Source organism: Chinchilla lanigera, unplaced genomic scaffold (genome assembly GCF_000276665.1).
Source record: "Chinchilla lanigera isolate Chin_1 unplaced genomic scaffold, ChiLan1.0 scaffold00076, whole genome shotgun sequence".
In the NCBI taxonomy this organism is placed as follows: Eukaryota; Metazoa; Chordata; class Mammalia; order Rodentia; family Chinchillidae; genus Chinchilla; species Chinchilla lanigera.
In genome coordinates this window covers 4,943,480-4,969,075 of record NW_004955477.1, presented here as the reverse complement: position 1 = coordinate 4,969,075, position 25,596 = coordinate 4,943,480, and the positions used below count along the sequence as shown (strand labels likewise).

The window sequence follows — 25,596 nt, the reverse complement described above, 5'->3', positions numbered from 1 at the left end:
AAAATAAACATTTCTCCTAAAAGGACCACAGGGTCACTTACTATTGCCTGCACTGTGCAGAGCTTCAGGGGGAGTGGGTAGGGAACTGCACAAAAGCACTTACAGTACTGAGAGGAAGGTGCCTTTCTAAATTCTGCAGTTACACTGGACTTAGCCAGACAACCCATGCAGTCACTCAGGGAGATAAGAAAAAAATTTTCAATTGAGTATTTCAGATACATTGTTTTTAAAATGGGGTCTCACTGTGCTGCCCAGGCTAATGAACTCTTGGGCTGAAACAATCCTCCTACTCCAGCCTCCTAAGTGGCTGGAACTACAGGTACATGCTGTCACACCCACCCAGTGAGATTTTAAAATCATAGAGCTGAGTGGTGATCATAGATCTGAGTGGTGCCTGTGTAGCTCAGGCAAAGGTCAGGGTGCATCCCTGACAAAAATCAAAACTGAAAACAAAAAGTGAGCATTAGGTAGTACTGTGACTGCAGGAACACCCCATTCAAACCAACCCAGTAAGCTGATGCTACTATTAGATACCAGAAAGTTAACACCCACTTGCCAAGGATTCTCCTCTGAGATGTTCATAAGTTTGTTGGGTATTGCACAGTGAGAGAGGTTTTTTGGGTTTTTTTTTTTCCCCTTTCCTGACCTTTTAACCAAACAATTAATGTGTTGCTTTGTTTTGTGGTGTTTACTCAGTGCTGTGATTCCGGCTTCTTGATCCTTTCTTGAAGGCCTCAGAGACACTGAGCAACTTGAAATAAGTGGCCAGAAAAGAAGGTCTCAGTGACCTTTCTGTGACATTTCGAACACCCTTTCCTACCACCCATGGCTCTGCTAACTTAGCTTTCCCTGCTGTCTTCATCAAAGAGCAGAAGCGGTCTGCCACTCCTGTGAGATCTCTGCCTCCCAGGTGCAGCTCAGGGGGAAGCCAGCAGCCGTCCTGTTCCTTTATCACTGCCATGGCATGCTGTAAGAACCACTGCACCAGCTCTGCCCGGTGACTCCCCTTCTTTGTTTCTTTTACAAATTCTTTTTCCTGATCCCTCTTTTGCTAATGATCTGTAAAAGGAATAGCTGAAGACATATTCATGAAACTGTCACCAATGTTTTTTCTAGTAATAGTGGAAACATAGATATAGATACAGAAATAGATAACATGTTTCCAAGTAACAGTATATATATGCATATGTATAAATACATTCAGTGATTTTTTTTTTTAATAATAGCAACTGAGGAATTGGAGCAGATTGCTGTAAAAGCATGAGGTAGCTAGAGAAACTGGTTAGCAGTACTCACAGTTGGTATGAGAAGCCCAGGCTCTGGCAGGCAGGCAGCTCTAAGCTCTTTGAATGGGGGTGCCCTGAATTCCAAGCTGTGTTCTGTAAACCGCACTTATTTCACTTTCTCATGTCTCCTCCAAAACGACCTAAAAGTTAACTTGTCCAAATTCCCACTACTTCAAAAAGGCATCAAGTCCTTCTCCATGTTCTTTATTTACATCCCTATTTGAACTGTATAAACCATGTCTGGTTGAACTTTTAAGAAAGCCCAACCTGAACAAGGAGTGTTCACAGAGTACGTTCAAAATTCCTGATCTGGTCCCTAGGTTAGAATTGTGCCCTGGAGAAATGGAAGCTACAGGACAAAAAGAACAAAGAATAAAAGCACCAAGAGACCAGATCCTGAATTCCTGACACTGTCCTTGGTGCTGAATGCTAACTGCTGCCCCAACACTGCGGAGGCAAGAATACACACAAGTATCTACAATGGGTCAATAGTGACTGCTACAAAATCCCTACTTACAATGAATATACTTGTCATTAGAATCCAAAGGCACCTATATTAGGAGAAAAGGGAGAACTAGAACTCTTCACAATTTATACTTATCCTTTTGCAATCTATGGAAAATCCTTCAGTAGAATATGTTACTATTCTGTACTTCCACAGAAGAACACAAAGACTGACTGCATGATTTTGTAAAATTAACATTAACTAGTCACTCACAGAGTACCAGCTATTATATCAGGTGTTGTACCAAATAAGTATGGACTCCTCAAAGGAAAAGGGAGGAAAGCTGTACAAGTTAGTAATTAACTACCAAGAAAAATAACATATTCTTTGATTAGAAAAAGTTGTGTTTAACAAACTAAGCTCTTACATCCCTAAATTTACAATCCACAAAGTACTTCTACCTTACTGTCACAGAAATATCTGATTTAGTAGTTTGAAAGTTTTGCATTGTTGCTTTTCATAGCAATAGTAATACAGAAAGATAATTACTCCAAGTACTGGTTTTATGATGTGTTTCCAAGTTGAGAAGGAAAAAATAGGGAAATTCCAGAACAGCACTTTGTGTTCCCTGCCCCATAGAAGAACTTAACTGTTTTATCTATATTTGGAGTACACATTCATTCAGATGCTGCAGCCCAGTTATTAATGTGACCATAAAATTATCAGTGAAGCCAAACACTACAGCTTGAAGCTCCAAGGACAATTAGATGGATTATCAAAGCAATAAGCACAGTGGATTACACAGTTTTAAGCCCTCTTTTGAGAACACTCTTTTGCTTAATAAAATTTTAGCCGGCATAGTGTGACTGACATTAACTGCTGGCAGCAGCCTTTGAGTTAGCCACATGACATAGGTCAACATTTTAAATTCCATCCACAAGTTAATTACTGACTTTCTGGACTACAAACATTTGTTTCCTTCAGCAATAAGAGGATCTTTAAAAAAAACCTTAGGAGCTTACTGAATGATCTCTAAGAAAGGTTTGTGGTAATAAACATATTTCTTAGACATGTAGAAACATGTTGGAGTAACACAGCTGACCATTAGGCTGTTTTGTTTTTTCCCCCAAATAGCTGCAATAAGTGTGACCACAGATAGATCTCCATACAAAGTGGACATTATGATGCTTCTGTTTCTTACCAGCAGACATCAGTCAGAGAAAGCCACTTTCTCAGAAGAAGTAAACTAGGTTGGCATGCAAATATAATAAACAGAAGGAAGGAAACAGAATGATACTGATGCTATAGACAGGATAAGAAGAAGCATTTTCCTTTTCATGTTTTCACATACTGTAAGAAAAACCCTCTGGTGGCTTCTCGTTAAACTTAAAATAATGTCCAAATCCTTTCCCATTTTCAGTGCTCCAACTTCATCTCCCTCCACTCCCATTTGCTCCATCGACACCAGGCACAGTGTCTTACACACATGCCATCATCATTCCCACTGCTGGATGTTAATAGGTGATGGTGTTAACACCTGGTAATGATGGTCCTGCTTGCATCTCTTAACTCTGGGTCATCAGGTGACTGACTGCTTTAATACTACACTTCAGATGCCAAGCCAAAGTCACTTCAAATGCCTTCATAATACTTCCTTAACACTGATAGCAGTATCAAAATGATCTAACATTCATTCCTTCCTTCGCCCATGTACTTAGGAGTTGGCCACCTACCTCTCTCACCCTACTGTAAATTTCACATGTATAAGCACTCTTACTTTGCTCACAGATGTCTTCTCAGTAGCCAGAAGAGTGCCTGACAGTAGACACATAATAACTGCTTGCTTACTAAAATGGGGAAAATGTTTGCATTTTACAAAGTGATTAGAATAGTCTTTTCAGGAAGGACTTTACAAAGATAATTTCTCACTGAAGCTCTATCCTATCCAGGAAGACAGTCCTCTTGTGACTCTCAGGTGCCTGAAGCCTTTGGCCTGTTATTTCCAGATGCACTGACTATCCTAAACTGCCAATTACACACAGCACAGAACACAGATCCCATGGTACAAGGAAGGCAACATGGAGCATCAGAAGCCTGGGGTCAAAGAATAATGAGTCCCTGCATCTGCAGGATACTGGATTCTCCTCTGTAAAAGAAGGATAGCATAATTAATTGGAAGGCTCAAGGCTCTAATGCAAGTGAGACAATAGAAAGCTCTAAGGTTACCGAGCAAAGAAGGGGTGCTGATGTGGACAAGGCATGGCAGAGGTTGACCTGAAGTCTAAGATGAGGTCTGTGTGCTTGAAAGTCACTGAAAGACAGCCTTCAAATAATGGTTAAGAAATGCCTTGATTTTGCCTTACTTAAGCACCTAAAGTTTGGATGTGATACGCACAGATAGGTGACTATCATGTACTGTCTCTCAACCACTGACTTTGTACATTAGGACAGTGTAATAGAAGAGCAGCAAGCACCTCATCTGCAACTAAGGCTACAGTGTGACAACACATCCACATCATTGCTAGGATTTGAGCTCAAGTATCACCTTCATTTCACTGTGTAAAATAACCTTGGTCAGAAATAAACTTGCAGTCAGGCTAAAGGATAATACATCTTATAAAGAAAGACAGCAGGCATATACATGGCTTGAAAGGTGAGGAAAGGCAAGGTCATAAACTGTTGGAACTCTTGATAGGGATTGGACAAATCTGGTGGGTAGGGTCAGGAAGTCTACATTCTTGAGATGTGCCATCAAGAGGAAAGCGCAAAGAACTAAAACTCACCACAAGTGGTGAGGAACGAGAGGGAAATATAAGACAAACTATTCATTCCTTCTGTGCCCCAACAAAGCCAAAAGGAGCATGGGTATCCAAAGGTATTCAATATGGGATGTGACAAAAGAGAAAGGATAATAAAAACAAAGGCAGCCATGGTATGATTCCAATTCTATTTCAAATATAATGAATCACAGGAAATGCTTGGCAACATTCTGGTGCAGAATATGGTCACTTGATTAACAAATAAACTGCATAGCATTCAAAGGTCATGTCCAAGTTTACAGAAGCCCACTGAGACAATCTCAGCACTGAGCAGGCAATCCTTTTGTCAAATGTTTATGTAATGCAAAATATAATGAGGAAACAAAAGTTATTTTCAGTTTAAAACCCATGGTGCATACAAGAGAAGTGTACATAACAAAGGTGATAAAAAATATTGACTATTGATGTTGACAGAAAACCTCTGTGCACACTATTACTTTGTTGAGCAACTCTGTGTGTAAATTTGCCCCCAAAGTGGTTACAAGCCAATTCAAATGGAAGCTTTTCTCTGCCACAAATGTAACAGATTCGAGTTATCCTGTTTGCCCTGAGTACAAAACAATATGCAGAAAAAACATCCTGTGTGTTGAAAAACTGGAAAGACCAGCCAGTGTAGTTGGGTGAACCCTGAAAGTATACAGCACCCTGATACTGGTTTCCTGGGGTGACTGCCCCAAGATATAGTCCAGTCAACTTTAATGTGATCAAAAAATCTCTCCCCATCAAACCTTTAAAATTCTGCAACATCCAATGCTACAGTACAAAAATGCTCCAAGGGATTTTTTTTTTTTTGAAGGGACAGGAAGAGTTAGACACCCCCTACAAAAACAGAAAGGCTAAAATGTGTCTCATCTTATAGAGCCAATGGAACTCACCAAAGAATACAGTCAGAGAGACTAAATCAGAAGTCTTGACAATGGCAGAATGATACTCTATTATAGAGATCCATGAGGTTTTTTTTTCTTTTTCCTCTGAAGAGCCAGAGAAAAAACACACTATGATTTGTAAACAAAGAGGCAAAACTGAGGATATTTTATAAGTATTTATGTAAAGATTTTCACAAATTTTATTGTCAAAATTTAAAACTTTCGTTATGGACACTGAAATGTGAGTTTCAGATAAGTTTCCTAAGGTGCACATGCACACATACTATTCCTTCAATTTTGTTCAAGTGTTTAACAATATAAAATCCACTCAGTATGTTGAATAGATCAAGCTACAGTTGGCCAACCCCTGTTCTAGGAAGACAAGAAGTGGGGGAGACAACAACTTGAGATTGGCTTCCCCTCAAAGTTTCCTTAAAACACCATAAATAAATAGCTGAACTGAAACATCCTACATTCCCTGTGCTTATAGCAAAATTAGATTCTATACTTCATCCAGTAGCTTAAGTCTACATTATACATTTAATTTAAACACTGTCATAACTAGAGACATTGCATTGATTGTGTATCATAAAGGCAATGGCAAGAGCAAACTGGGAAACACTTATTAACCAATTTCCATGACCACTGGCATCGGGAAAGCATCTGATTTGAGGCATCTGCTCTGTGAGTCCAGCGACCCCCGGTCACCACTTGTAATGCTCTCCTATTCTTATCTTGTAGGCTTTCATATCGGACGGGGCAAGACACAGCTAATTGTGACACATGCAGGAACAGTGCATGTATTATCTATAGGTATGTTAACATTCTCCTCTTCCCACTTTTTTTATTCTGAGTGACAAATAATGTTTACCCACAAATGCAAGAACCATCTGGGGCCATGCTGGGATGATTCTATCAGGCAAAAGAAACGGACTTTCTTTGACCATAATTCTAACCCTACCTCTCAAGATCCTACCTCAGATATAGGACTATGGATGAAGGAGAGCTGAAACCATTTATCTTGCAAATGCACCCTCTTAGTTTCAAGAGCTTCTACCAGTTGGAGGGCTTGCTGCCTTGGAATCCCTAGCCATGAGCACTGCACTGCGTACTCTGTGCCTTTTAGATGGTAAAATGACATTGGACTATACCAATGTCAAATTGAAATGACACCGGATGTGTTAGGAATGCCACGGAAGGCCCCAGGGCTGTCACACTACATGTGCAGTTACATCCTGGGAACTCACAAGGATTCTGGCACTTACATCCCCTAAGGCAGAATCCCCTCTCTGGAGCCTGCACAGATGTTATGTTTTGTTTTGTTTTTTAAATTTGAAGCTTGTTTATATTACTAACATCAAGCATACAGCAGAAACTTTCTACAGGCAAAAGCTACGTTAAGCTTTTTGCAGTAATGTAATATTTTAAAACATGAAAATCCTTCAAAGGGGTTGGCTGCTTTTATAACTTTCCAGGAATACAGTTTTCACAAAATATGACAGCAGAGGGATTTGTTATAATTTTGTTCAGTTTTAAAAATTAAGACAGAAGGCACCTAGGCTGATCCTGTAATGCGGCTGTTGTGAATAATGCTACAGGTATTTCCTCACCATTTTGATTTTGTTTCCTTTGGACATATACCCAGTCATGCAGCAGCTAGGATCGTAGGGTACATTCATTTCTGCTTTTTGGAGGAACCTCCAGACCATTTTCCCTAATGGCCACTGTAATTTACATTCCTATCCCATGTGCTTACCAGCTTTTGCTAGTTTTAATCTTTTTGATAATGGTCACTCTTTCCTAGGGAGAAGCAGTATTCCATTGTGGTACTGATTTGCATTTCCCTGATGGTTGGTGATGGTGGCCATCTTTTCCTGTACTTACTGACCATCTGATTATCGCCTTCTGAGAAAAATGATTTTAGTGGTCTGCCAAATTATCCAAAACAATTGTGACTGAAAAGTTACATACCTAAGCATTGAAATGTATAAAAGGGCCCTACCTCTCCCTCTCTCAAAAATGAACAAGCCTCTACAAAATCTTCAAAGTTACTGTTCTCTGCATCCAGAAGACAAATAAGGGAAATAGAAAAGCTTTAGGCCCCACAGTCTTGGCCCCATTCACCCATCTCCTGAGAGAAGGCATGGATATGGCTGTACTCCTCTCCAAGCACAGGCAGGGCATGCTGACAAGCCCAGGCTCCTTCAAACAGAACAGGGTTCCCTGGAGACTTTACATAGGGACAAGTAGAAGAATTCACAGGTAAAGATGGGTGTCAGATGCCACAGTGGCTAATGCCTTACAGTGCTGATTAAGGGTGATTTTTGCCTCCCAGGGGTCATCTTACCAAGTGCAAAGGGTTGTCACAGCTGAGGAGGTGCTGCTGGTATCTAAGGTAGATGTTAGGACTGCAGGCCTGCACAGGGCAGCCCCTATGACAAAAAGTGATCAGGTCTAAAATATTGAGAGGACTGAAGTGAGAAAGCCTGCCTTACCGGAATCATCCCCATGTTAAGGCCTTGTGAAGGTACACGCAAACTGCTAGGGCCTCCTGGCAGCAGACAAAAGCGGGGATACTGTAGTAGCCTTGCCTAGCACATAAAGCCAATGACGACTATTGGCTGCTGCCAGTGTGAAGGTGAAAATCATGCAACTGTGCCAAGATTTTTCTTCAAGAACTCCAAATTCTAAACTCCAAGACAGTGACCTTGCTTGGTGGGAATCTTTTAACTACCTTCATATTACAGAAGAGAATTTTGAATCACCAGTGAAAGAATGTGACACTGATCTAAAATAACTCTTCACTAACATGAATAAATTAGGAAAAGAGGGGATGATATAAATTGCCAGGAATATTCTGTGAGTTTAAATTTTATTACTTAGGGAGCTGAAGCGCATCTAGTCTTTTAATGCAGCAAGACAGAAATGAACAAAACTTGCCAGAGAAGGTTCAGAGAACGAGTATGTTCTGCTGAAACCCACCTATATAACATTTTGTAGGTGACGGCAAATGAATTTATTAGAATGCTGTCCAGCGTAACTGAAATAATTTAAATAAATTTAGGCCTAGTTTCAGAAGTGACTTACATAAAAAGTGATATTAAAAATGATTTAAGAAGTCTGACAAGACAGGAATTTGTCTTTTCAGGAAATACCCTGGAGTGGTTACTATTTTGAATTGCCTCAATGAGTAGTCTGAGTGAATCCCAGCACATCAGTCAGTAGATTGCTGCCCAAAAGAATTGCAAGACTCAGAGGCCCACAGGAATTTGCAGAACTTGAGGAGGAATCGCCAGGCGGAAGGGTAGAGAACTGCGGTTATTTGGCAGGAAGCAGGAAGTGCATGTCTACTCACAGAGACCTGTCCTCTGAAGACAGGATTGTAGGGACTACTGATACGGGCTATGTGTCTTCAGACACTGAACAGAGATGAGGCCTGTGGAGTCTGACAAAAGCATACATTAGCTCTAACTAGATGCGGAAGCATACTAGAGAAGCTGTGCTAGAGAAAAACTGGAGTTTTGTGTCTCTCTTCTAGAAAGTTAATTTAAAATTACACTACTCATAGTTGTAACAGCCACAAAAAAATTCCCACAACCTCCAAAGTTCTGTTGCAAACAGAAGTTACTAAGACTTAACAAGCTGGTTCCAGACCACTGTGCATAGTGACACTGCAACTGGAACCCCACTGTGCCCCAAAGCCCTTATTTCATGGAGTCTTGCAGTTAGTTTTCCATTAAGATCACATTGTTCCCACTAAGTTGAAAATATACTGTTCATCAAACTCTGATTCCCAACTTCCCTATCATTTTACATTGGAAATAATTAAAGTTTAATAGTTACTTTGATTTTGGTTACTAATATTGGACAGAAGGGGGTTTTCTTGAGTTTTCTATAACAGATGACAAAGTGAGGGAAGGTTTACTATGTTCAGTCCCTGAGGAAATTATCAAAAATGGCATGTACCTAACATAAATAAATTACCTTAACTTAAATCATGCAAACTGAAATCTTGATCTACCTGATTTCAAGTTTTGCTGTTACTTTGTAGTGAGACCTAGATGTTTTAATTGAATGCAGGCACTGCCCAACTAGAGTTCCAAGTTATCTTCCATGAATCACAGCTGCTTTCCTTTGCTTAATGTGTAGCAATTCCTTGCGACAGAACCTGACTTCAGAGTCCTTCTGGATGCCCACATGAGTTGGCAATTTGAGTTGGCCCTACTTTTTCCATACCCAATATTTATCAGCAAACTACTCTTTCCAAAGACTCACGGAAATAACAGTTCTTCCTTACCTCATTGATTGCTGTAAATTTGAATAATTAAATCATTTCCATAAAGAATGCAAATGACATAGTAAGTCCAGGAGCAAACAAAACATGCTGGCAAGCATGTAGCTCAAAAAGTAAGCATAGAGTGTCAATGTCAACAAGAAAGAAGTCGGTTACTCGGGAGGCTCTGGCCTTGTGCAGGTGTTAGCAATGTCACAGAAGGAAAAGATGGTGGTGGTTCATACGGGGCTTCAGTTAAAGGAGCTTCTATAATCCCATCCAAACACCAAAGACTGATACACTAGCAGAAACAGGGCAATTGGATGTCTTATACACAGATAACCCCAGGAGACGGGAAGTTTATCACAAGGTCAGACACCTTGCACTTAATCGAAAAACCTAACTTTAGCCCCTAGATTCCTGGGTACAACAGTGTGCATTCAAGAACGCAGGAAATTTGCTGTGAGGTCCCACAACACCATTTCTACCTCCCCATGGGAAGCCTGGAGTGTCTTGGGATTGAGTAGTTTAAAGGAGTTTCAAAATACAGAGATCTTAAAATGTCACACAAGTGTGGTTGTCCCAGAGGCTGAAGCACAAGAAAGGCCGCGACAGCTGCCTGCGTCCCCATGTTGTAATTTGTCATACCTGCTTGCTGGCAGGCGGAGAGCCCTAGAGGTCAATGAATTTGACCTCTCCTGTCCTGCATTTAAACACTGCTTTTCACTCAAAGCCCAGCTGCCCTCTTGGAGCAGAGTCAGAGTACGTGTGTTTCCAATAACGCTTGGCTGAGGGAGATGAGGGTGCCATGTTCAAGACCTGGTTGTATGCAGTTTTATAAACATAGCCCAGTAATAAATGTGTACCTCTGCCATGGATGGCAGTACATATTTCTCCATAAAAAATGATTCTGTCACGGAAATATACAGGGCTTGGAAAAAACAACAAAAGGACAAAAGGTCTTGAAGCAATTTCAGGAAAAGGCTGCCAGTACCACAAGCAAAACGTTGGAAGCATCAGCCTATCAAAGCCATCCCAATCTGGGTGCCCAGAGGTCAGGGCTGAGATTCCACACCCTTTATCATGGGCTGGAGTCCGGCACAACTGCACACAGGGATCCCTTCCGGCCCTGAAACCCAAAAGGAGATTACTTGAATTATGAAGGGAATGGATCTGAGAATTTTAACAGGGTGTGTACGTGGGGGTAAAATTATGGAGTCACAGGCATTTCTCCACCACAAAACATCCATTCCTCTATTGGCAAATCAATTTCTGTATTCTGCAGAGAACCAATCGCTCTGCTTACTAGTCCACTGCAATACCGCGTACCACAGGGATATTTCTGATAACTGGAAACTTGGAAATGGCTGACATCATCACATTTTTTCCCTAAGATGACAACCCTTTGATTGTGATCTGGACCAACTGAGATATTCAAATTAAGGAGCATGTCAGAATGAAAAAAGATGAAGAGGTTTTCAAATTGCTGTTTTCTTTAAGTAAAACTTTTCTGCTTGTCATCCATATTTCCTGTCAAAATATGCTTTAATTAGTTCAGAAAATGTTTTAAGGATAAATTACTAATATAATCTTTCCTCATAAGTACTTGAAATCTTTTGTCTCCAGCCTATCTTAGTAGCTCCTTTGTCAGACTAATCTGATGAGTCACACTAGAGCTGATTCACCTTTTGTTCAGACTTTGTTTTGGAAAGGAACAATGAAAGATAACATTGGCTAATCCATCCTTTCCCTCCTTTACTGGAATGGTTAATTTGGAAAATAATACTGCAAGAAAATGGCCTAAATTTGAATTTGTATGTTTTTGTAGAAAAGGATTTTAGAGATGGAAGTGAGATTTAAAAGATAATAATGGTGACTTACATTAATTAAAGAAGGCTGGGGATGTAGCTCAGTGATAGAGTACTTGCCTAGAACACAGGAAGTCCTGGGTTCAATCCCCAGGTGTGCAAAAAACCAAAAACAGGCAAACAAAAACCAAATTAAAGAGAACTCCCAGAATTTCAAATGTTTTCCTGCAGTACTACAATTCCTACTGCTGGTTATAAGACCTGAGCAAATGAATCCTCCAGGAGAATGCTGTATACACCTTCAGTTCTGTATCACTAAGGCCCCATACAAATGGCCTCAAGAGACATTAATAATCATGCAGTGAGTGGGCTGGGAACTGAATGGATGGGAATGCCGTGGTCTGCCCATCACTGTTTACAACAGAAAGGGAAGGAGCTTTGGAATGTCCTCCTGTCTGTATCATACTCCCATCATCTTGATAGGAGCCCATAATGGTCAAGGATTTCAAAAAATCATCTTGATAAAATGCCTGAATCCTTTCCTTTCATGCTCATATGCAATTATTGAACAGAGACCCTTAGGAGAGCGGCTATGCTCCAGGCACCAGGTGATGGGGAGGAGTCTGAAACTGACTGAAGGTGCCCCTGTACACACCTCACTATAAGCGTCGGGGAGGAGGGTAACAGCGGGGCTAGGGCCAAGGGGAGTCTTCGGTACTGAAAGTGTGCACCACAGATGCATGGGCACGAAAAGCAGATGAGGAGGCGGGGAAGAAAGACTGCGTGCTTTTCCTGGCAGAAAGCAGACACAGAGCTAGAATCACTAGGGAGGGATGCCAAGGTAGGGGGACTTCGATATGTTTTCTACAGTTCCCTCGGCTAGTCAGGAAAAACTGGGAGAACTATGGGAAGAACAGCCAGAGCATCTCCAAGGATGAAAGGGGATGCCTGGCTACACATCCTTACAGCAGCTGTGGAATGTTCTAGTACACCACAGTTTTTGACTGCATCTCAAGTAGAAAGCTTCTCAGTTATGCAAGTTCTTTCCCAAAATGACTGGAAGAGCTTGGGAAAAACGAGGACAATATGTAACATTAAGAAATTGAATGACAAACGCAGAGAAGTGATAGTTGCAGTTTCTCTAATCATCCTTTGTAATCTACTGTCGCCCCAGTAAGAGCACAGAATATAAGGTTTCTCAGATGTCCAGATGAACACGGGCAACGATCCTGCACTGATTCGGAGTGCGCTACATGAAGGGAGCTGGCCAGGGTGGTTCAGACGAGACAGGCGGCAGAAAGGAAAGCCTCGTGACTAATGAAATATTATTGTTGAGAGAGGTGATTGCATTTGTATGCAGAAACGCTGCCAATCCTAGCCTGTCCAGAGCCACTCGGAGCGGCGTCTTTGCAGCCTTTGTCATCCAGTGATTATCTTGTGGTGGCAGTGCCCTTTCCAGTACTGCTTTAGCTACTACCACTTGTGCATATTAAGTTCCTCCGCAACATAAAATGGTGTGGGGGAAACTCACTTTCTGTCTAGTATTTAGCACTGTGCTCTCAGAACCTACAGTAAGGGATTGGGTGGGACGAAGATGATGAAAGAGAATCCTGGGATAATGCCTTCCACATGTTGCTAGTGTAAGGAGATATTTTTAATAAAGTAAATTAAGTCAGTAAAAAAAAAAAAGAAAAAACGAATGATTTTGATGGGCCTCAAAATTCTCCTTGAAAATTCCCAAAGATCATAATCCCAGCTCTTTTTCTATTAGAATTTTTTAAATATACCTTTTCCCATAATATGTGATGATTTAAGTTTTAGTCGTTTCACTACCCTTTAGAAACACCTTACTTCCTTTATGTAGATGCAGTTAAAACTGATTAGAGCTCTAAAACTGGTTACTCATCACAACATACTATTTGTAAAGCAATTACATGCTTAAATTTTAGTGAGCGGAGAAAGGCTAATTACATGACTAACCCTCGCCTTTCGTTATGGCCGAAGGTAAAAGTTAAGGAGCCCTTCACCAATGTGCAAAACAGCAAGGAAACTTACCTGTTTCACAGAGAAATAAATGTAACTCATTTTCAGATGAAAAAATTGAGACTTTTCTAAGGATTAAACACAGAATTCGGTCTTACTGCCATGCCCACAGTTCTGGCTAATGAAATTCCCTGGGGAATTTACAACTGAAAATGGAGTAGTTTGGGGTCTGCCTGGCGGCCTCTTCCCTGCCTCCAGTCCTCTTAAAAGAAACTCGCTCCTAATGGTGACATCCTGGAGGCAGATGGCAAGGCTGGAGATTAGACAAGTCTGTGGCACAAGCAGCTAATGGTTCTCTGTGCGTGAGGACACTATGACTGCACACCACTTGTGGAGACAGTTCTCTCTGCAAATAGTAGGATGGAGGAGCAGCCTGGAAGTCTGGACCAGCCCAGTGACCCCAGGAAGTCATCTGCCTCAGTGAATTAAGGAGTATTCATCTCCAAATTGAGAATGGGAAGCAAAGTTAATGCCCAAGATCGTGGCCAAATCCTGGCACCAGAGTGGCTCAGTTCAACCAGTTTTAGACACAACAGTAGTCTTCTGTTTTCTTCATTTTATGATAGTTACTTTACACCCTAAAGACAGGAAACTATGTGCTCTTCATTGTGGCTGGGGACAATAGTATATTGACTGGCTTCATTTTATAAATTACTGATCTTTTATAATGTTTTATTTTTGTGGCTTCCAGGGGGATATTTTGTGGCTTCTATAAGATATGGAAGCCATAAAATTATGCACATATTACAATCTTGTTTAGTCATCTGGTTTCTTTCCTATTGAAGAAGTTATTATGAGCAGAAGTTATAAAAATGAATTTGTCTTTGCCTTGCCATAACCAAAATTTAGTTGCCTGATTTATATACATCTAAGCTAGCCTGAGAGTTGGGCCCTCAGACAAGGCCTAGACACCAGAGATAGTTACAGATAGAATAGCAGGAAGGATGGAACTTTGGTCAAGTAAGACCTCTACACACGACCTCCACTGTGGTCAGGGAACAAATTCGGGATGTACCCATGAAGGTCACTGTTTAACTCTAACACTATCTATTAAGTTTGGATACTTCATAATATAATTAATTACATCTGGCTAATATTTGGGAAAAAATTGTGATGACTTCCTTGTCACAATATACCAGGAAAAGAGGACAGATATTATAGTTCTAGTATTAATAATTAACCACCCATTTCTGGTATTTTAAACATTATACTGATTCTATAGACATGTACCAATTATTTGATTATTCAGCTACTACATACAATAGTGCTGAGGAAATGATACGAAATGGTAGTGAATCATTTCTATGTTTAAAGTATTAAAAGCCTAGTAATTATAAATCATTAATCCTTTACTGGCATGAGATACATATACAAGTTGAATATATACGTAAAGAAATAGAGACATATAATATATACATATTACATATAATAAATTGTATAGGTAGAATAAGTAGAATTCTATAAATAGAACAATTGTTAAATGTAAAACAGAAAATAAAATAGCAAGTTTCCTGAGATTAGAAGTGAGGGGCTTTGGTTCAGCCCATCCGTTTACTTCAACTTACTAAATAAAGAGAGCTACTCTGAGGCTAGCACTGTGATAACCGTACCACATTCAAAGATGAATTCAATATGGTCACTGCTTCAGGGAGTTTACAGACCTGGGAGAAAATACTCCATGCAATGTAAGACTTGCTGTAGCGGAAAAAAGGAGAGAAGCTGACCATTTCATTCAAGGGGTGTTTATAAATAACCAGAGGGTAGATGAACTTGGTTATTCTATTACATGCAGTTAAAGACAGGTGACATGGGACCTCAGTTTTGAAAGATGAGCAAGAACCTGATGAGGGAGGGAGAGACGGAGGGAAACAGAGAAAGAGTGAGAACGAGACTCCACTATTCCAATGGCCAGAGCAAGAATGCTGAAGTTCTGGACTAGGACAGATGTGTGTGACCAAGAGGAAAGGATGCCAGAGACTTTCTTGAACACAAACCAGTGGACTCAGCAGAAGGAGGTGCGGGCAGGATGAGTGGGGTTTTGTCAGGTGTGTGGCTTGGCCTGCAGGGGGAACAGTGGCTGCCAGCCATGTGTGAAAGGACACACAAGCAGATGGGGGGGTTCTGATTTCAACATTCTGAGTTGACGGTGCCCCTCAAGTTGTCTGATAGAGATGTATTCAAAAAAGAATGGTGGCTATTTTAGGTTCTGGCTCTTCCATTGCCTGGAAGGGTGGCCAGGATCATGCAGATAAAAGGAAGCCAAAGGAAAGAACATACCTACATTCCCCCACATGCAAGGGACAGAGCCAGTTAACATCAAGTGTTGCAGGTTAGGGACGTTATCTGTCCTATCCAAAGCCATGCTGGCTCTCTGTGCCCCACATGCTGCTCCTCAGAACCACCCTGTGAGTGGGAGTGTATCTCGACCATCATTTCACAGCCAAGTGAACTCAAGTCCCCAAGGTGAGCTGATTTATCCACAGTGGCAGAATGTGAGTCAGTACAGAGCCTGAGTTAGCACCAGGGACTCTGTGATCTAATTCAAAGAGAATTAAAGGCAGAGGCCTCAGATCCCCAGCCCACTGAGCCACGTGGCATTCCCTGGATAGAGAAATCAAAGATTTCAGGTTTTCTTCCACTCCAGAAAACAAGCAGGTGCTTGCAAGCCAAACTCACCTGCTTTTAACTCCTAAGTGCTACACAGAAAGAACTGGAGAGACTGTTTAATGCATTCGTCTTAACCAGAGGAATCAGTGACAGGATGGGAAGGAAACATGCACAGGCTAAGTATTTATGGGAACATCAGACAAACAGGAGAAACTAGAGAAGCACAGAGGGTCCTGTTCTGCAGGATCCAGTGAACTGTGTGGGAGATATATTACTACGAAACTCAGCACAGTCCCCAGTGAAAGAGCAGCTTGAGATTTAGGGCAGATTTTTACATCTTAGGAAATGTACAGAGCAGTACTTTTGTAAGATGGTCTTCATTCTTAAATTCCACTTTTAACACCAAAATACTAACCACAGAAATTAAACCTACTCCCAGTTGCCTGAATCATGCATCACAATGTGTCAGAGTGTAGCCAAGGCTCTGCAGGGGTGTGCGCAGCCACAGGGTCTCCACTCGTAGGGAGTTCTTCACAGGAAGCATTTTGTTGGATGGTTGAGAAAGGAGAATGGCCACAAGGTCAAAGAGAGGAGTGATACAGCAGGCCATAACTGCTATTCCTGAGCTCATGTCTTGTAAATATGTCCAGCAGCCCAAGGTTCTTTCTGTTCTCCCAACAGAATCTGCAAGCTTTATCTGACTCAGGCGTTAGGGCAGAGCATGCCTTGTCCAGATAAGGCTGGCCTGGCCCCCAGCCCTCAGATTTGTGCTTTGGAATTAAGAATCAGGACTTTCTCCAGGGTTCTTACCCTGCTGAGGAATAAGCATTCAGCATGATGTGCACAGCCCTGGCCTGAGTATTGAGAAGGCTGGATTGCGCCCATGAGCTGGGTAGCCCACGAATGGGTCCCTGCCTCAAGTACTACTAAACGGTGAGACCCAAACGGTTGCAAGGACTCCTAAGACAAAAGGATCTGGAGCCCAGACTTCCCATCTGCCTGGATGGCTACAGGATAAGCTCCGGTGCCAGTACCACCCTGGGACAGCAGGTCGGAACAATGTGGTGGAGGCGTGCTGCCTCGGATGACACTTACAAGCAACACCAGAAAAAAACAAAACCACAGCACCATCACATAAACAAAACAAGAGCTTGGGCCCATATTCTTCTCCAGGCCACAGGAAAAATAAAAAGGAATAAAACGAAATGCCCAGCTACCCCTTAACGTAGCACCAGGAGCAGCTGGCTACCTGCAGGCATAAACTGCTGATGCCACCAGTGATGCCCCTGTAGACACCTAGCAAGACAGAGTATGAAATCAGGGTGCAGGAACTGGGCTCCCAAAGATCCCAGTGTGTGTTCAGCAGTACATGTTCCAGTGTTCTTCCATATGGCGCTGACAAAGTGGGGCCAGGCTGTGCATTGCACCTGTAGGGGTTGCCCAGTGCTGCCTCCAGAACAATCTTTATGTACCTGTGCAAGAGGAGGCAGGGGTCAGGAGAGGTGGAGGAGGTAGTGACAATATCACTGACCAGGATGAAGCGGGTCAGCAAGCTGAGTCAAAGGTCAAGACAAGGCTTGCCTCTAAGGCTTTGTTTCTGTGTATTTCCTCTGGATCTATGACATAGGCAGCTAAGTGACTCAGGCCCTTCTCTGGGTGCTGGGAACAGATAATGCTCCTCCCTGAATGGCACCTGCCTTTGGGAAGATAGAGGCAAAATAATAGAAAAACAAATACAGTAATTCCTCAAGGTTAATGCACACAAGGAATTCAGAAAGGATGGAGGACAGAGTATTTGTGGGAAGGTGGTCAGCAGTCTGGAGGGTATGTGTAAGTAGAAACAATAGAACAGGGAATGGCCAACCATTCACAGAGCCAGGAATGGTGTTCTCAGTAAAAAAGGATGACCGTGAAGGAGACAAGGAGAAAAACCTTGCCACAGTACTGCCCCTACCCATGTGTTCAGGCAGCAGGCAGGGGCTGGTCTCTCTGATGTCAAGGTAAGAGGGCACAGCATGGGGCATTGGTGCTCTGGTAGGTAGCCCCAGGCTCTTTCTGGACAACTTGGTGGCCAACAGGGAGTGGGGGTTATGCACAGAAGTATCAAGTGCTCAGGAATGTCCAGGTCCTCTCTTCTCACAAGGACAGCAGGTATTGCTTTCTATTGGCCACTGGACTATAAGACCACAGGGATTTTTGTTCTGTGGCAGCCACAGCTGACCAGCTTCTTAAGCTTGTGATAGTGCCCTGTCCAGTCAGCTGTCTGCTTCAGAGCCTTAATGATCTGGGGTGCCTCTTTCCCACTGAAAGTCCCCGCGGACAATGCCATACAGTTTTGCATATTATTCCTACCTAACAGCCAGTGTACACCCCTCCACTGTGTGCCTTGCTGAAGCAGACTTCATCCTACAAGTAGATGCACTGCAATCTGAATGCTACAGATGGGGGAGGAAGAGCATGGCTCATGGTCACCTCACTGACATTGGCTGTAGGCATTTCCCGGGGTGTACCCACAGGGCTCTGGTCACCCTCCCTTAACAAACCACCCCAGCTACAGCTTCCCAGGGAAGTGACTGGGGCAGTGCAAATAGGATCCCACTTGACAGATAAAGTTGAGTCATTTTGTTAACCAGAACTCATATTAGATTACTGTGTGATTACATGGCTCTGCGATGTGATAAATTGGTTAATAACAGGATTCCCAATGCAGCTGCTTAATAGGATTTCAGTAATGACAGGTACACAGAACTGTACTGTTAGCCTAGGAAATCGGAGTGCCCGCCCTCCATCAATATGACTCAAAACCTATCTGGGACAGGTGAAATGGCTGTGACCTGGAGGGTATGCTTTCAGTATTCACAAGCATCTTGGTAAAATTTCTCTTCTGTACTCAACGCACTGCACCTCACAGACTCGACATAAATGTTCTTACTTTCCTGCTTAACTATCCCAGTAGAAGAACAGATGTCTTTATGAGTTTTCTCTTATTCCCATTATAAAATTAGTGATCAACAGATAAGTAAAAATTAAAAGATAGCTGAATTGCATCATATATTTAGGAATCTCTTTCATGAACATCTTTTTTTTTTTTTTTGAGCAGGGACCTTACCACAATTCCATAAGAAAATAATTATTACCTCTCCTTGAGATGCAGGAAAAGAGCTTAAATAGCATAAGGGGCTTACTTGAATCCCCTACTCCTACCTCCTATACCAAGGCAGAAGTCGCATGTTCTTTCTGTGGCACCACCTCACAGAGCTGACGCGGGAATTTCAGAGATGAAGTACACCCTGAAGCCTACACTCTTTGTAGCTGTCTCTAAGAGGGACCACACCTCCACCATCACATAGTCTAGATTAGCAATCCTAGAGTTCATGAGGTTTTATTCGATTTCTGTAAACTGTGGTATATCAAAACATAGCCTATGAAATGGGGAAAAGACTAAGTCTTGTTCTGGGTGCAGAGGGTGACTGGCCATAAACTACATTAACAATTTTGGTTTTGATTTTTGAGTAACATTATAGTCCCTGACAATCAGAAAAATGAAGCACTGGATTTAAAACATGGAACGGTCCATTAGATGGGGCTTGAACTTATTTTTAAAACTCCAGATAATACAGCTTTGCTGTTTTGTCTTTCCAAAATGTCAAAATTTGGCTAGGATTAATGGTTCTCTAAATCAAAAGGATTTCATGTTTATAAATGGTTTATGGTTCCAATGGTTACAAAATGTTAAGAGCTCATGCATTATCATCATCACTGAGACTTTGCTGAAATCTACTGACATTTAGTTTGACATCCAGACAAGGAAGAGGACACAGCAGAATTCTCCCAAGCATGGTATGATGTAACATCCTGGCCCAAACCACAGGAGTGCTTTGAAGGGTGGGGCTAAGCAAGAAGGGATAAAAAGCTCCCCAGTGCTGGGGGTCACCTCAGAAAAATGACACCTGGGAGAAGGGGTCCTACCCTCTGCCAAGAGGAACCACTAGGAGTAAGAGACGGGAGACCTGGAAAGCTGCTTTCTAAAGACATGGCAAGAAGGGAGGACTCCACACAAGCTGACAGTATTCTTCAGAGAAATTTCCTAAGAAACAATACCTATTTCTTAAGTCACCTTTAATCTCACCTTTCTAACACACACATCACCACTGGCAGAAGTCCCTCCGCCCAGCTACATGTTTGCACACTGTAGCTCCAATGATGTAATTACAGTTTTGTTAAGCTTTTACCAAACAGACTATCTATGCTGCTTCCTGGAAAACAGTGTTAGATAACAACTCAGTAACATTCAGTGGTGTTGACTGGATAAACACACTCTTCTCCCCAGCGTAAGTTTGACACTATGGCTCTTAGCATTTTGCAAGGAGAATGTAAGACAAAGTCATTTCATTTCACAATGGTTTCCGGTGAGATAAATAGACTTGTCTGCCCTGTGACAGGCTGGACAGAAGCAGAGCTTGCTTTCTCCTGGTATGTATGTATTAAGGTGACTTCTACCTATACCTGTTTGGGTTATCTATTTTATTTCACAAAGCACACGTGGACACTCTAAGGATGAACAGTGAAGTTATTTGTATTTCGCATTTTTCATTTCAGCTCATACATTCTATACTTGGATACCAACTGTGTACATTAACCAAACTTTGAAGATTCACCCATGAAAGTAAATAAGTTATTTTCCAAAGAAAATGAGCCTGTTTGAAACATTTCACAGCAGTCTAGAGCAAAAATATAATATAGCCCATTGCGTAATGTTAAACCATAAAATTACATTATAAACAAAATGTGAATGATCATTACCCTGGTATGGTATTTCTGTATTTTGCTGTCCCTAAGGGGAATTTTGATACTACAAAGATCAAGCGCTAAATTCTTCATTTTGTCTTTCTAGTGTGGAGCTGGATTTTAAGCAGCAGGAAGACAAACTCCAGCCCGTACTGAAGAAACTGAACCCTATTGAGGAAACTCAGGTTGCACCTTCGCCTTACACTCAGGAGACATCCTCCTCAACGCCCAAGCAAAAATCCAAAACTGAGTCTAAAAAGCACGGAAGATGGAAACTCTGGTTCCTTTAAAACTCTTGATGTGTAGAATCTCAAGGCTATCTTTAAAATCCACTGGAGTTAAGTCAATCCTGCTCCACAGAGGAACAGGATGGAGAGAACTGCGGTGCCGATACACGCACTCCCTGCTTCTCGCCCTGCGTACCAAAAAGGCCTTTCGTACCAACAGATCATTAACAGAGCAAGGTAGTAAATTTTACACCTTGCCAGCTGTTCTTTGCAGTTCATTGATGTGGGATGTAAAAACCTGAAATGAAACTTATGTAGTCAAAGATGAGAAGTAAAATTCTTTCCCCTTGCCTCCCAGATCTACAAGTATTACGTTTCCAACCTGCAAAATGTCAGGCTGTCACTCTGTACACAGCTAAAACTCATAATTATTTCCAAGCCTTTATTTTTTTTTTTAATAACAAGAAGAAAAAGCAAGCCTTATGTTTGCAAAGGACTTCATTTTTATGTTTCATTTTGCAAATAAGCAGGGGGCGAGTGCAATTTTCAGCACATCAAATTCCGGAGAAAGCACAATTTTTTCAAGTGGTCGGAGACCATGAATAATCTCTAAAATGTGACTCTATGTATATTTGCCTTCATGTGCTGTAGCGCTAAACCAAGTGACCATGTCTCAGTGTCACATTGACACCTCAAATTTAGCATCCTCTTCATCTCCAGACCTACAACATGTTTACTCCTCATTTTCAATAGCCACCAGCCAGGAGTCCCCCAAAGTCAAAACATGCCTTTAATCATTGCAAGTTGACAGGGTCAGAGCTATTGGACATTAAGCTTTCTTAGATCTCGTTTTTTAATCTTTTGGTACCCAAAGGCCAAATGATAAATTCTGGCAAGAATCTGAAAACACATATAAAGATACACAATGGATAATTCAGTCACCAATAAATCACAGGCTCCTGCACCATGGCGGAAAGTGTTTTTGCGGATCAATCCTTGACATTGTTCGCCCTGTAAGCGCAGCCAAACGTTTTATATAATTCGTTATGCTTTGTAACAACTGTGCAAGATCTGACCATCTCAAAGAGAAACTGTGTTTTGTTTAGCTGCTACCAATGGACAAACTTAATGTCATCTACATTTAACCTACTAGTAAATTGTACTAAATGACATACTTAGGGGAAAGCTGTGAATCAAATGTTTTTAGGTATTTTTTAAATCCACAGTAACACTTGGAATTCTCTCTTGATTACACATTGCTATATAAATCTTAGTTCCTTTATTTTTTCACTCATTTCTTTGCACCTTTGCAGGTATCTTTTTATAGAAATCAAAATCCCCTAGTCTATTACTGACTTTGTCTATCAATTTTTTGCTTTTCACAATAGGAAGTAGGGATCTTATTTTGCCTTTTTTTGTACAACTTAAATTTTTGAATAGTTTGTGAACATACCAGAAAACCTAGCCTTCAAGTTTCTGTCCAGGAGTTTCATACGTGTGTACAGAAAGACACACCTTGCTGATTCGATGCCAAACACAAAGTGGCTCACCTTGGTAAAGGATCTTAACCTGCTTTTTTTCAGATTAGAGCTCCTTCTTGCAGTCCATTTTCCTTTCGACTCTAAAGCAGTTTTAGTTTAGCACTAAGGGTTTAGGTTCTACAGGAACCTAGTGATCAGCAATCAGATCAGGACTTGAAAACAAACTAAAAGAATACTGTACACACATTCTTTGGAAGTTACTCAAACAATCCTGCAGAGATCTGTTTCACTGAAAACACATAAACACATACCCATTTTGTGAAATACTAAATAAGGGTTCAAATCCCTAGACAGCAGTAAATAGAACTGAGAAATATTTTTGTGCAAGAACAACAAGCAAGTTGATCCCATACCATGAAGGAAGTGCAATTGTTTCATGTGGGTGAAAAAATGAAAAATTTAAAAACGTGTTTCATGTTTTTATACTGTTTTTAACTAAAGTTATAAAAATGTTTGCAACAAGTTATCTCTCCTATGTTTTAAAAATCCCAGCCATCTCAGTGCGTTAAATAAGGGTATTAGCAGCTTTCTAACTAGTACTATCCATCTGTCCACATGAGAGGACATCATAATACAGACAATGTCACAATTTCAAGTCAGTCTACACCAAAAAGTAAAAAAGATTTGTATTTCCAGAATAAAAAAGGAAACTGAAGATAAACTAATTCAACCCTAAAAATAGTAACATCCTGAATAGAAAACAGTGTTTTCAAAATCATTTCATGGTTTAATTGCAATGTGTCACTGAAAGATGATGATCCTTCTCTTAGAAAGATTAAAGTAACAACTTCGATATAAAATCAAGGTGGAACATACAGTGTCCCTTCACATGTAGATGTACACCTGGCATTACGTATAGAGATTAAATTATTATACTTGTCATTAGGTTCTTTATTAATTTTTAAATAAAAAAGCAAAGGTAATGTTCTGTGTGGCCATCAAACTTACTTCATGCCCTTAATATTTTGGGAAAATAAAAATAAGAAAATAATAAAGGCAAGAAGGGTGTTTGGGCTGGGTCCTGGGCAGGTCAACCATTGTGTGACCTAGGCACTGCGCATAGTTTGCAGAGGGGCAGGGCTACCAGGCCTGCCCATTCCTGTGCTCTGGCATGAGCCTGGCCACTGAGATGAGCCTCACAGCACGGTAGACTTAACTGAAGTCTGATATTTTAAAGAACCTCAAAGGAGACAACTAAACTCATCGACTGTTGCTATGCAAATCCTCCCTCAGTCCAGGTCAGGCGGCTTCTCTCTAGAAGTGACATCAAGCCAGTCTCTAGCCCTAGGGGACTGGCAAGCTTCGTACTTTCTTCCCTCTCTCCCCACCCCGAGATGGGAGACAAGTACCTCTTCTTGGCTGAGCCCCTGCCTCACCTGCTGAGACCAGACCAGCCTTGCTCCAGGATGTGGAGGGAAACAGCTCTGTCACTTGGGCTGCCTATGGGAGGAAATGCCTCCCCCTTTCCCTCCACCCCACCCTGTGTCTATAACAACAGAAGCCACCTGCAAGGAAGGGGCACTGCAGAAGTGACATGAGGCTCCTGTTACCTGCACAGGCTCTTCAGGAAGAAAGCAGAAGATGAAGGCAAGTGCTGTGTGCAGAAATAAAAACAGGCCCAGTGTGCCATCGCAGGGAAGGTAGGGGGAGTGTTCCATGCACATTCTATAATCAGCTGTGAGCCACCTACTGGTACCAGCTCAAAGATCCTCTCCTATAAACACCCAGATATAATCAAGGACATTCCTTACTTTACATAGTGCTCACAGTCACACCACAAGTGTGTGACTCAGCTCCAAAAAACATACATCTAGGACCTCTGCATCTGCTCCTTCGATCTCAGAAACTCATTCTTCCCAAGGCCGTCCAAGTAAATAAGAGGAGGGAACTGAAGTACAGGAAAACCTTGCTACCTCAGAAAGAGCATAAGCAACTGGCAGAAGTTTCTTGTGCATCCTGCAATTTTGCTGTGCTGTCTATTCTATAAAGGGCTGAGTGCACCTAGTCAACAAGGGGTAAATGCTAAGGAGCCCTGGCCCAGGATCAGCGACAGGGGCCCACTCGCTGACAAAAACAAGGAGAATGCTTCGCAGCACCATTTTCCTTGCGGGATCACTGCACACATGCCATAAAAAAGACACACAATCATTAACTAAAACTGAGAAGTGTTTTGCTTTGTGCCTTTCACAGGAGAGAGCAAGAACTAGAAACAAAGAGCCGTGAACTTTTGCATTTCACACTGACGTAACAGCAGGACACATTTATGAAACCTATCACTAAAACGGATTGGTGCTTTGGGAACATTTTTATCAGCAAGTACCATTTAACTTGACTACTAATCAAGGCAGCTTCATAGGTGCAATGTTACCTAAGTATCACAGGAGCCACTTAGCACACCAACATACCTTCTTTTAGCTATAAAAAACTCTAGCATGAGCACTTTTTGAATGGGCTAAGTGTACAGCCAATTTACTCAATGGTAATAAACAGCTATATGATGCAAAGATCAGAAATAACATCCTGTTGACTAAACTGGCATAAATTAATCATGCTATAGTGTGTAGCATGCATTTGGGCAGCTGATCGGTCATGTGAAAGCTGCTCCAATTAATTTAAATTGCTCCAAATTAAGCACCTTTGCAGTTTGGTACGAATATGTAAGAAGTACACATTTTAACCAAGCAATGACATGATTTTTACTTCTGCTGTCAACCCACTTAGTGACCAACCTTGAAAACAATATCAGGGCCACAGGAATATATTAAGAAAAACTGCTATACCAACTCCAAATAAAAATGAAGGCATCGCTACTTACAGATAAGCATGTGTTAGGATGATTTTCTGAAAGCCTCATGTTTATAAGTAGGTTTACAGGCAAACAGTGTAATTAGAA

General features: G+C 41.5%; 2 protein-coding genes across 6 annotated transcripts in view; one reads left to right on the top strand and one right to left on the bottom strand.

The window, feature by feature from the left end:
* Positions 1-23,645, top strand: part of Fam196a (family with sequence similarity 196, member A) — a 57,951-nt gene extending 34,306 nt beyond the window's left edge. For 2 of the 3 annotated variants that reach the window (XM_005402006.1, XM_005402007.1), the window contains 2 exons: positions 6,158-6,229; positions 21,042-23,645. In XM_005402006.1, coding sequence (XP_005402063.1) covers positions 6,158-6,229; positions 21,042-21,225 — 256 coding nt within the window. In that variant the 3' untranslated portion in view covers positions 21,226-23,645. The remainder of the gene's footprint in view (positions 1-6,157; positions 6,230-21,041) is intronic. The other variant, XM_005402008.1, reaches the window with a different exon arrangement.
* The window catches only part of Dock1 (dedicator of cytokinesis 1), a 518,033-nt gene that overhangs the window by 274,737 nt on the left and 217,700 nt on the right, over positions 1-25,596 (bottom strand). The window lies entirely within an intron of this gene.